Consider the following 13,722-nt stretch of genomic DNA (forward strand, 5'->3'; position numbering starts at 1 on the left):
CAATGAGACAAAGTGTAATGGAGTTGAGGCGGAAGTCGAAGTAGCGATCGAATCTATTGGGTTAAATGGTCGTTTGCGGATTGCAGTTTGCTGGTAATTTTTCAACAACTCGCTCTGATAAGCGAAAGCTGCTTGGAGCTGAGAAACCTCCACTGGATTCATTGGAGGCAAAGTATTCTGTAATAGAGTTGAGGCGGAAGCTGAAGTAGAATGCATATGCAGGGTTTATTAAACAGTTCCACAAATACAAGCTCAGTGTCAGCAAGGCAAGCGGTGAGGTCGATACACAAGGAGGCAGTCCAAACAGGCAAAAGTGCAATCCAAAAGAGAAGTCAAGAGAAACAGGAAAACCGGTCATACACAGGAGAACTAGACAGTGACACAAACGCTTGATAAGGCAGAGTAAACTGGCAATACTTCGCAAAGATGCAATGTGGGGACCAGGTTAATATGGCCGCCAAACAGGAAGTAACTGCAGAGGAAGAGCTCACAGTCAAAACTCAGGAGAGGGCGCCCTCTGCTGGTGTGGTGTTACAGAACCCCCCTCTCTAAGGAGCGACTCCTCGCGCTCTACGTGGACGTCCCCGTGGTCGTGGCGCTGGACGGTTGGGCCTGGCTCGATAAAATTCCTCTATGAGTGACGGGTCCAGAATGTCATAAGCAGGTATCCATGATCTCTCCTCTGGTCCGTAGCCTTCCTAGTCCACCAAGTATTCAAGCCGACCTCCTCTACGCCTTGAGTCCAGCAGCAGATTCACCCTATAAGATGGCGATCTGTAAATGTCCAGCGGAGGTGGTGGCTCTTGGGACTCAGCGTTGGGGTCGGCATTCAGGTGGACCGGTTTGAGGAGCGAGACATGAAAAGATGAAGTGATGCAGTAGTTTATCAGGTAGCTCAAGCTGATATGTGACCTCATTTATTTGTTTTAAAATTTTGAATGGGCCAACATACCTTGGCCTGAGCTTCCTGCTCGGTAGAGGTAGCTTGATCTCCCTGGTGGAGAGCCAGACCCTTTGTCCCGGTTGGTAGCGAGGATGTGGATGCCTTCTTCGGTTGGCCTGGAATTCTTGTACTTGTACAGCTCTTTGAAGATGAACATGAGTGCTGTCCCACACCCTTTCGCTATGACGTATCCAGTCATCAACTGTTGGAACAGATGAGGGTTTGCCAGACCATGGGAACAAAGGGGGTTGATATCCGAGCACACATTGAAAGGGGGTGAGTCCTGTAGAGGCATGAGTGACGGAATTTTGAGCGTATTCCGCCCATGGTAGGAATTCCTCCCACCGGTTTTGTTCCAGTTTATGTAATCTGATATCTCTCTATTCATTGCTGGCCACCAGAAAGCGTTGGGGATCAATTTGATGGTACGAGAGATACCTGGATGGCCTGATTGATGGATGTATGGATCCATTGCATGACCCGCTGTCGTAGTACCTGGGGAACATATTGCTTGTTGGGTGAGCACCTGGCAGGCAGAGGATCTTGTTGTGTGGTCCTTTGAATTTCCTCCATGATGTCCCAGTTTACAGGGGCAATAATGACTGAGGGAGGCAAGATAGGTTCTGGTGAATGTTCTTGGAAGGGAGGATCATGGCGCCTGGAGAGGACATCTGCTTTACTATTCTTGCTTCCTGGATGATATGTGACAGTAAACTGGAATCTTGAGAAGAATAATGACCATCTGGCCTGACGTGGATTTAGTTTTTTGTCACTTTTTACATACTCAAGGTTTTTGTGATCTGTGAAAACATGAAATGGATGAATGGCTCCCTCCAGCCAATGTCTCCACTCTTACATTTACATTTATTCATTTAGCTGACGCTTTTATCCAAAGCGACTTACAATTGCTATATATGTCAGAGGTCGCACGCCTCTGGAGCAACTAGGGGTTAAGTGTCTTGCTCAGGGACACATTGGTGTCTCACAGTGGATTCGAACCCGGGTCTCTCACACCAAAGGCATGTGTCTTATCCACTGCGCCATCACCACTCTTCTATTGCAGCTTTCATGGGCAGTAACTCCTTGTTATCAACATCATAGTTCCCTCAGCAGAAGTAAGTTTCCTTGAAAAGAAAGCACATGGATACAACTTAGCTGGTTGACCATGACGTTGTGATAGTACTTCCCCAATTCCACAGTCTGAAGCATCCACCTCCAGTACAAATGGCAGGTTAGGGTCAGGGTGTTTCAAGATAGGGGCCGAAGTGAAGCTTGATTTGAGTTTTGTGAAAGCGGTGGTGGCTTCGTTTGACCATCTCAACTTGGATGGTTTCCCCTTCAGGAGAGACCTCAATGGTGATACAATCATGCTGTAGTTTCTGATGAAACGGCGATAGAAGTTCGCAAAACCTAGAAATCGTTGAAGTTCCTTAATTGTTGATGGCTGAGGCCACTCCGTAACTGCCTGAATCTTGGAATTATCCATCTCGACTCCATGATGACTTATGTGATATCCTAAGAAAGTGGTGTGCTGTACATGGAATTCACATTTCTCTGCTTTCACAAAGAGCTGGTGTTCTTGAAGACGAGAGAGAGGATGGTTCGAACATGTTCAATGTGTTCATCTTCAGACTTGGAATATATAAGGATGTCATCTATGTAGGCAATCACATACTGGTTCAATATGTCCCTGAAGATTTCATTGATAAATGACTGGAACACAGCTGGGGCGTTGGCTAGCCCAAATGACATCACCAAGTACTCATAATGACCTTCCGTGGTGAGAAAAGCTATCTTCCACTCATCCCCTTCTTTGATGCGAATGAGATTATAAGCACTCCTCAAGTCTAGCTTGGTGTAAATCTTAGCCTCTCGAAGCTGTTCTAATGCGGCAGGAACAAGTGGAAGAGGATAGCGGAATTTTACAGTAACATTGTTGAGACCTCGGTAATCAGTGCAAGGTCGTAGACCTCCATCCTTCTTCTCAACGAAGAAGAACCCCGCTGCTGCTGGAGAAGTAGAGGGCCTAATAAAACCAAGGTTCAAAGCCTCTTCAATATAATCTTCCATAGCCTTGGATTCATGGCGTGATAGTGGATATACCTTACTCTTGGGTGGCATGGCATTGGGCAGAAGATCGATGGTGCAATCTCAGGGACGGTGAGGTGGGAGCTGTGAAGCTTTGCTCTTGCTGAACACATCTGAAAAGTCCTGATAGTAGGCAGGGATTTTAAAACTGGAGGCAGAAGCTGGATCTTCAGCAGATGTTGTGAGACATGGTTGAGGCATATTGACAGGCATGCAATGGTTTTGACAAAATTCAGACCAGTGAGTCAATTCTCCATTATTCCAGGATAATACAGGATCGTGAGTGGATAGCCAGGGGTATCCTAGGATGATTTCATATCGGGTTGAATTAATGATATAGAAAGAAATGCTTTCTCTGTGGAACAATCCAACCTGTAACTGAGCAGGTGCGGTTTGTCTGGTAACACCTCCCTCAATGGGTTTATTGTTGACATCAGTGATGCAAATGGTGGGCACACAAGGTAGTGTGGTTAAACTGTACTTCTTGACCATATCCTTGTTGATCAGATTCAAGGCAGCACCGGAGTCAATCAACGCTGTCAAAGTAATGGGACCATCTTTAGTAGTTAGCCGAACAGGAATGAGAAATGACTTTGAGATTGGTAGACAGAATTGATCAACACTCACCCGGCTGGTAGCAGAGACAAACCTCCGGGCTTTGTGTGGGCACTTGACGTTAAGATGGCCTGTTTCACCACAGTAGTAGCACAGATTCTGTTGGCGGCGTCGAGTTCTATCCTCATCAGATAAATCAGCATAATTTATTTGCATGGGCTCTTGGTGATCAGAGGGTGCAGTGAGAGAGTTAAAAAATGGCTGTCGAGTGGATTTTCTCTTGGGTGTGTTTCTCAGGAAATTATCAATCTTGATGGCCATGGTGATGAATGCAGAAAATGTTAAGTTCTCACCCTTGCAGGCTAACTCAGCCTGAAGCTCCAAATTTAAACTCTGTTTGAACAAAGCCTTCAATGAAACATCATCATTCCATCCACTTTGAGCGGCAAGAGTTCTAAATTCAATGTCAAAATCTGCAGCCGTGCAGTTGCCTTGTGACATGTGAAGCAATTGCATAGAAATATTCTTGCCCCCCTCAGGATATTCAAATACTTCACTTAGTTGTTGTAACAGATACTCAAAAGACGATCGAAATCGTGAATCCGTCTCTGAAACCTCTGAAGCCCAATCAATCGCTTTGCCAGATAACAAAGACATTAGGAATGTGAATTTACTTCCCTCAGAAGAAAACTGATCTCTTTGGCTTTCCACATAGATACAGACTTGACGAATAAGCCCACGACATTGTCCTGCTGAACCATCAAACTTATCTGGCAACGCCAGTCTTATCGTTGATGTGGAGGGCGAGGGAAGCGATTGAATGTAGTGGGTTAAATGGTAATTTGCAGATTGCAGTTTGTTGAGTTGTTCCTGGTAATTTTTCAACAACTCGCTCTGATAAGCGAAAGCTGCTTGGAGCTGAGAAACCTCCGCTGGATTCATTGGAGGCAAAGTATTCTGTAATGGAGTTGAGGCGGAAGCCGAAGTAGAATCCATATGCAGGGTTTATTAAACAGTTCCACAAATCCAAGCTCAGTGTCAGCAAGACAAGCGGTGAGGTCGATACAAAAGGAGGCAGTCCAAACAGGCAAAAGTGCAATCCAAAAGAGAAGTTAAGAGAAACAGGAAAACTGGTCATACACAGGAGCACTAGACAGTGATACAAATGCTTGGTAAGGCAGGGTAAACTGGCAACACTTCGCAAAGATGCAATGTGGTGGCCGCCAAACAGGAAGTAACTGCAGAGGAAGAGCTCACAGTCAAAACTCAGGCAAGAGCTCCCTCTGCTGCCGTGGTGTTACACAAAGTCATTTACTGCTTCTAAAATAAGTTGGATTAGTTCTTTAATTCACCGTGAGGTGAACACAGCATACTGTTTATGAAGATCAAAAAATCAAATAAACATTTCTGAACATTGCTATCATTTAGAACATGTTCGGTGAGAAGCCGCCCATCCCAGAGTACAAAGTGGCAGCCATTCAGAAGAGCCGTTTCATTCTCCTCCATTACGGCACCTTCAAAGCTGGCTGGGATTGGCTCATCTTGTTAGCCACCTTTTATGTAGCAGTTACTGTGCCCTACAATGTCTGTTTCACCGTCGTCGGTGGGCGGGATGAGGTTTCAACCCCTAGAAGTCCACCGAGTGTGAGCGACATCTTGGTGGAAATCCTTTTCATGTTAGGTAAGGCTCAACCTACAGTCCTATATATTTTTTTGCTCTTAGTTTATTTTTGTAATTAGTTTAGTGAAAAGAAGTAGTTCTATATTCTAATATTAAATGTCTTTTGATACCAATACCTGCTAATAAAGTACCCAGACTCGTAGCACACCGTTCTATTATTTTTCAGGTGTACGTCTACATTTCTGAGTCAGACAGTCTTTTATGTCACAGAGGTAATATACGGCCAGATACCTTTCAATTACTTAGAGCTGGTAAAATATTCTAGACTTTACTAAGTAAACATTACAATCTAGCATTTCTAAAGCCTCAAAATTGTGAGGGCAAAGCTAAAAAGATTTTGAAGGACAGTTCAGCAAATAGCAAAGCTAAAGATGTGTTATATATTTCAGAAATAATTTTGAAGGCCCACTGTCAAATTAATTTATTAGTAAAGTCAGATTCCTGTCTGTCACTGCTGAAGGATACAGGTGAAGAATATACTCATATACAGACCCACTAGATAAAACATCAGAATTATAGCCATTACCTTTATATTAGAATTCCACAGTGAGGATAAGCGCTGCTTAAGAGAAAATACAATTGGTGTTAAGTAGTGTTCAATGGCAGAATCTCTTACTGCTTATTCCACAGAATTTCATAACACAGAGCAACTATTTGTATCATCAAAACATTTGCAAAAAGCTCCTAAATAAAAATGTTGCTTTTATCTGCTTTTCTATGCTTAAGCAATTTACTAAACTTTTTAAGTACTATTTGCTGTAATTGCAACTTCTATTAAATAGCATTATAGTCACTACAACCCAGACCAATTTTTTATAACCTTTCACTGAACCAGGTAATGAATATAATAGTTTTAATGTGATATAGTAATAAATAAATATTTGTTATCTAATTTTACTAAAATTATTTTTCTTTATATTCCTATGACAGATATTTTGTTAAACTTTCGCACCACATTTGTGAGCACATCAGGCCAGGTGGTGTATGATGCGCGCTCTATCTGTGTGCATTATGTCACCACCTGGCTCTTTGTGGACCTGATTGCTGCGCTACCTTTTGACCTGTTATATGCCTTCAATGTCAGTGTGGTAAGTGTTAAATTTGTTCATTTTGAAGATAATTTTATGCCAGCTGTTTCTTCGCAACCTTATAAACCTATATATTTTTGTTTTCAGAGGTTTTAATGGACCTCACACAGAGCTTTGTGGGACACCACATTTCATATGATATTGGGCATGCCATCTTAAATAATTATTATTCTATGATTTTCTTTTGAACTATATATTCAATATCTGTTTGTTTAGTACTTTGGAGTTCATCTGCTGAAAACAGTTCGATTGTTACGGCTTCTACGCTTGCTGCAAAAACTGGAGCGCTACTCTCAGTACAGCGCAGTGGTACTGACATTACTTATGTCCATGTTCGCCTTGCTGGCACATTGGATGGCCTGTGTCTGGTATATCATTGGCCGCAACGAGATTGAGAACAACAGCCCTGGTTCCTGGGACATTGGTGAGTGCCATATCTTCAAACTGTCAACATAACAGTACAAACCTTTCAAGTTTAAATGAATTCAAACAGATTCTTTAGGTCTTCTAACAAGTTTTGAATAAAAGTAAAGTAAAGTAAAGAATGCAAAGTTTATGACTTATACTGTCTGAGCTGAACTAGAAATTACCCTCAAAATGGTATAAACTCCTCTCTCTCTCTAAACTAATCTCTACTAGATGTTTTATGAAACCACATACTCTAAGTGAAATAAAAAATTCCATAACAACAACAACAAAAATAGGGCAGTTATCATATTAGCATAAGTACTGCTGTCTAACAGATCTAAATTGGACAGACCCCATCTCATTTATTTTCACATGTGAAAGAGTCTCATACACGAGGATCATTATTAAATATGTCTGTCCAATAATATTCTCATTACATTGAAAATGTACAACAACCTTTTTATGTGCCTTACAAAAAGGCTTCCTATTACAAATATCTTGCATTTGTGCTTTGTACAGGTGCAAATGACTTTTCAAGTTAGATAGACACATGAGAAAAAGGCCAGACATAATGCGTTTTGTTAGAAGGACAGAACAATCTGTCTGTCACGGTGCACACAGCAGGGAGGACACAGGAACACGCTGACGAGGATGTAACTCAAAAATATGTCTTTAATGAAGACATCAAGACATTGCAAGGCAGACACAGACAGAAACACCGGGGAGTAATGAGTAGACCAGACAAAATCAAACTGAACAGACAGGACTATAAATACACAGGTAAATCATAGATAATGAGACGAACACGGCTGGACAAGAATTAACTAATGATTACATATAACAAGGACAGGAAACAAACCAAATATGGACACAAGAGGCAGGAATACATGACAGACACGACAGAGGACTGACACTCTCTGGTTCTGCGAACAGCACACTTATGAGACAGTCTCTGATTTAAGACATTCTCTTCACATCATTCAAGTGTGTGTCACGTCTGAACAAACATTTTTTTACATTTTTTCATGAACAGGAAAATTACTGCATCAGTCTGATTTGGAAATGAAGCTCTCTCTCAATCTCCCATGTGCTAGACTCCACATGAATAAGAAAAAAAGACCAAGGGTAAAAGAAAAATGCTGTGAGAAAAGAGTGCATGATGACATTGATATGATATTGACAGCATGAATCACATAGGAACTGATTTATCGAAGGTCATCCGTCTTTTTCTTGACCAAGATAAACTAGGAAAAATATAAATTAATTTTATAGAAAATTTAGTTCTGGTCCTCTAATTTGATTTGACTTTTTACTGAATCTTTCTCCAGGTTACATATTTACAGCAGTAGATGGCAACAAGTGCCTTTACGAGAGTCATTGAATCATTCACTGAACCCATTCGTACAGGAACAAAACAAGTGATGGTCTTTATGTGCGAATTGAGTCATTTAATCATTTGAAGAGTTCAGATGCAAAAGCCTCTAAGTGCCATCTGAAATTTTCATCTAAAATGAGCATTTTTATCAGGCTCCTATGTTTAGGTTCAGTAATTTTACTCTAACGACAATATATAGGTCCTTTTCTATGCAATTAAAGTGAAATAACTGAACATAAATATAGGAGCCTGATAAAAATGCTCATTTTAGATCAAAATGTCAGACGGCACTTAGAGGCTTTTGCATCTGTACTCTTCATTTACACTCAAGCCTAAAATGTGGAAGTGTCCAACCTATTCACACATACTATTTGAGCAGTTGTCCATAGAAAATCGCCTGCAGTCTAACACCATCTGTCATATCTAATGAAATTGATTCTGATTTGCATCAGCATCAGCAGTATACTGAGGCACATCTAACTGACCACTATTTCTTCACTGGCTACTGGCCAGTGATTTCAATTACATCCACATGTTCTCCTTAAAAGCAGGGATACTACTCCAATATCCAGTCTTTCCTGGTGTGCCAACATTACCCACCATTCCCTCACCCAGTTTTACATTGCCCAGCCATTAAATATTAAGCACATGAGGCTGTTGTTACATGTCTAATTTTGCTAGTGGAAATGGACGTTTGTAGCATTCTGCACATCAGATGGAATACATTAGCATGGAAATACAAGACACATCCAAAGTTTAATGAGACTCAAATGTGTAACAGTTCAGCTTTCAAATGGCAAATGTAGAATTTGGAAGCGTACCAGATTTACAAGAACTTGTTTTATATCTGGTGAGTTCCAGTATCAGATTGTATCAGCTCAGTATCAGCTCTTTACTGCTATTATTATTTGCCTTTGTGAGGCAGTGTTATTGATGAAAATGAAATATTGAAGTAGCTTTGAGCAGTGCTGTCTATCTGTATTGGAAATGGGGCCATAAAAGGTTGTAAATGGATTGGACTTTTGCCGTATCAATAATGAAAGTTTTCTGTGAGGGTTCCTCCAGGAGCTGATTGAACTCTCGTTGCTCTGTGCCTCCCTCTTCATATTTTTTTCCTCCATATCGCTCACTTCACTGGCCTCACCTCAGCAGAACACTGTTCTTTTTAATGGCTAGCTGCCCAGCAGACCTTGAGAGACTAGACAGGATTTTCAAGTTGGCTGTAAAAAGCATACTGTCAAATCAGTCAAAACTCTTGATTCTTTCTCAAGTGGTTTGGAAGAGAACAGAGATCCCCCGCTGTGAGAATGTATTTTCCTTTCAGTCATTGCAGTCATTTTAATATCCTCTTCTTGCACATCAATCTCCCTTACCTTCCTCATTTAGCACTGATTCCTACATTGCTGCTTGAGTATCCTGTACAACCCCCTTTATTTAACCCATAACCCTAGCTAACACTATCTTGAAGGAAACTTTTCCCATTCTACTTGACTTTTCTTGCTGCTCAAAGAGCTATCTTTACTTTTGTCACCTATGTCATTACCCATGGGCTTCTCTTTGGCTCTCTTTTTATGCCATGAATAAATAATGTGCACCTCATACCCATATCAAACATATAGCTTGTTTTCTGACATTAGATATATTAGATATTCAAATGTATCTTTCTTGTGTACTTGTCCCTTTTTCTTCCTGCAGTGATTTACAACCCAAGGTAGTCTTTGCGGTTTGAGAGACCATTTTTCCATTCATCATTCATTTTCTATTCAGATATTTCTCCTAAGTAAACAGCAGGATATGTAAAGTATATTGTTTCTCAAGCCTGCTCCATCAGAGGCATTACTGGTATAAATTAATCTTCCGCAGTGCTCTTTGCTAGTATTGCATGCACATTTGTACTATTCATTCTAGACACCGTAAGCTTGTCAAGCACTGGCTGATGGCTGTTTTTCATAAATAATTATGCACTCTGTCATCAAGTGCAACTGAATTGTCAAAAACACAATTTTTTACTTAACACAAATAATGTGGCAGAAAAGCTTGCATAAATCTCAGTAGTGACTGGAGTAAACACTCTCACTAATACATACCAGCTTCACCAAGCCAGTCGAGACATCCACAGCTTACACACACACACACACACACATACGCAAATATTACCCTTTGATGCCTTTGAATGTAAATAATGTATATAATAATGCTAAATGTTAATGTGAATGCAGCTATTATTCAGCATTTAATCATGGCTTTGAGTTTGGGGCAATTGTCACATTTATTTTGAACTAAAAAACTGAAAAATGTAATCTTGAAAATGTGTGAAGAACATTATTTCATTAAAATTAAACAGTTGAAGATAAAATCTAGTTATTTAAAATATTCACAATGTAGGTCCTTTAAATGTACATTATTCCTGCTATCTAAAGCCATTAGCACCGTATAAAAGTGAAAATTATTGTGTAATATTATCAAGTATTAAAGCAATTATATTATTACTTTGAGGTGTGCTCTCGTTTGAGATACAGTGGGTTAATACCATTTGTGTAATGGGGCAATTATAACACTGATTCTGACACCAGTTCAATATTATTATCAAATCTTTCTCAATGTAAATATGTTAATGGAGCTATTACATAGTACTGGAAGTTGTAGTAATTTTATATACTCTTTTACCTGGTCAAAGATTTTAGAAAGCAAAAGTGAAAGCGAAAGGGAAATGGAGCTGTATTCTTCTGCATTCTACTCTTAGGAAGCAGATCTCTATAGGTGTCCAGCATATATGAAGGACACTTTTCTGCCTATTAGCACATGCAGACACATTACAGACAACAAAGGGAAGACTTTGGATGTGTTTATATGTCAGGAAAGGAATGACCCAGGTTTCTGGTGTATGTGTGCATGAGAAAGGTCATGTAAACTGAAGCTGCTCGCTGTGTAAATGAAAAAAGTGAGTGTTTGTTTGTGTATTTGGGAAGGAGGTTTTGTCATGTGTGATTGTGTATCAAACTTTCCCCGACAACTGCTGGCAAAAGGTTCTCTGGCACTTTCCCCTCAATCTCATTCCCTTGCTGATCTTTCACACTTCCTTCTGTCTCTGTGTCAGTTTTTCTGGTTCTCTCGAAAAATAGAGTTTCTAATGCCACATATAGTACCTCTACTACCTCCAAACTAGACACCTACAGACAAACAAGCAGGGAGAGAAGAGAGAGAGAGAAAAGAAAATGTACAGAACCAGTCCCACAGGGAACAAAAGTAGAGTCTCCAGGAAAAAGTTCAGCCTACTGCAAACCAAATGATATTCAAAATGCTTCAGATTCAGCACCATGGACAGTTCTGACAGTGACCTAAGAACCCTGGACAGTAGCCATGCACTCACTGAAAAAGTTTTTGGAGTTATAACCTCATTGTATTTTGGCTAGATATAGTGCCAAACACAAATGGAAAAAAATCGATTATTAGAATAATCACCAAATTATGAACATTATAGACAATTTCACAGGTCAAAACATATGCCAATTGAGTAAATTTTCTCTCTTTCTCATAGGCTGGTTGCATGAGCTGGGTAAACGTCTGGGCACCCCCTATTTTCTGTCCCCTCTTGCATCCCTCATTCCTGATTCGCTGCGCCCCACCATCTTGGATGGATTGGTGGTCAATTCAAGCCAGTGGAACAGCACTGATCTGGTGGGACATGAGTCTGTGTGGAACTCGAGCCAATGGAACACAACGGGAGCAGGGCCGGTGGGCACTTCAAATGCAGGACAGACTGGAGCCGTACTGGGAGGCGGGCCCTCGATTCGGAGTTCATATGTGACATCACTGTACTTCGCTTTAAGTAGTCTGACCAGTGTGGGCTTTGGCAATGTCTCAGCTAATACTGACTCGGAGAAGATCTTCTCTATTTGCACCATGCTGATTGGAGGTAAATGCAAGAAAACATGGTTACAAGTTTTTAAATGATTTTGAGTTTTAGATTCATAATACTTTACTACACGGATGACCAGATTTGTGTGAATGTCATGTGTACTGGGACAAGTGTATGTGTGCCCCTCTGGTAGAATCCCACTCTTGTTTCCTTAATCGTTGTGTTAAAGACATGGTTTAATAACTTCTCTTAGCTTGGGGGGATCCAAATGTTCCCTCTGTTATCTTTCCCACCCCCACCAGACATAAATACTCAAAGAGATGATTTAGTCTCCTCAAGCAGTGATGATTTAACACTTAAAATAAGATGGTTCCACCATCCCACAGTGTAAATTGATGTGTTTGTTTATATGGAATAGCACAAATTTGGGATAGACTGAAAAAAATATCAGCTAATTTTAACAAAACAAAAGGGAGCACTCATGATTACCCATTTCAACCCTAAAATTACAGATGGGACTCCCTTGAATTGTGTACACTACAGATACACATGCAAAAGAAGGTTACAAGTAGGGCTGTATACCTTGGAGAACCTGGCGATACGATACATACCTCGATACACAGGTCACGATTCGATACGTACCTCGATACAGAGCTGTCTCGATACGATTTGATACAATGTGACACGATTCGATACGATTCAATAAAAATACATGGGCCAGAGCCAATTAGTTAATGCTGAACACATTTACTCAACAAACAGAACTCTGCATTTTTCTTCAATTTATTGAAGACAAAAGTGCATTATAACAAAGTGCATTTTGCTTAAATATTTGCAACTTTAAGTGCTCTGATTAATTGTACACAAATTGTATTAATCTGGAAATTACCACAAGTCAACATTTAACTTTCCAAGGGTACAGTCTGAGCTCACACAAGCACAAAATCTTCTTATTATTATTCTTAACTTCTTATTAAATCTTCTTATAATTCTTTTTTGTGACACCATGTACTGCCATAACATATTTCACTATGAAATCACTTAAATGCTACATCTTGTTTTAACATTTTCCATGAGTTTTTTGAAACTCGCGGGCGCCGCTGCGCCCCCTAATGGCCGGGCGGAGTATCGATACTAAGGGCTAGAATATCGATACTGTATCTTTTTTTATTATATCGGTATGTATCTAAGAATCGATATTTTGAGCACACCCCTAGTTACAAGACTGCAAGTCCACAAAAAGTGCATTAATGACTGCATTTTCCCCAAGGTCTAAACTTCCTATTGACTTCTTGAATTTCCCTAAGGACTGCATTCTTCATAAGATAAGACACAGAGGTGCATTTGCTTTATTGGAGTAGTTTTTAGTAAACCATCTGACCTCATTTACTTTTAAACTACATTTCCCACAGGGCTCCATTCTTAGAGCACCAACATTTTCTTTGACCATGTTATTCATTAAGCTTAGCTACTTATTGACTATGTCTACCTTCAACACATTTCCTCAGGGGAAGGTAAGGTTTATTGACCATCGTTTTATTGACCATCATTTACCAATTTATGTTAATGGACAACATTCTATTTGTCTTATGACATGTTGCTTTCATGTTTAATTGCAAAACAAGTTACTTGAAAGTTTTAATTCAGTGTGTCTTAATTTGTCAGGTTCAAAACCTTAGTGTTGGAATATTTGTGTGGATTTTTGACATCCTTTATACCTCCTAA

General features: G+C 40.2%; 1 protein-coding gene across 1 annotated transcript in view; it reads left to right on the plus strand.

Annotated features, from left to right (window-relative positions):
- Positions 1-13,722, plus strand: part of LOC306875729 (voltage-gated delayed rectifier potassium channel KCNH8-like) — a 116,871-nt gene that overhangs the window by 80,536 nt on the left and 22,613 nt on the right. The window contains exons 5-8 of the mRNA XM_079426438.1: positions 5,015-5,267; positions 6,198-6,355; positions 6,572-6,779; positions 11,677-12,054. Of these exons, the coding sequence (XP_079282564.1) occupies positions 5,015-5,267; positions 6,198-6,355; positions 6,572-6,779; positions 11,677-12,054 (997 nt within the window). The remainder of the gene's footprint in view (positions 1-5,014; positions 5,268-6,197; positions 6,356-6,571; positions 6,780-11,676; positions 12,055-13,722) is intronic.

The sequence above is a fragment of the Barbus barbus genome, assembly GCF_936440315.1.
Source record: "Barbus barbus genome assembly, chromosome: 10".
NCBI classification, from domain to species: Eukaryota; Metazoa; Chordata; class Actinopteri; order Cypriniformes; family Cyprinidae; genus Barbus; species Barbus barbus.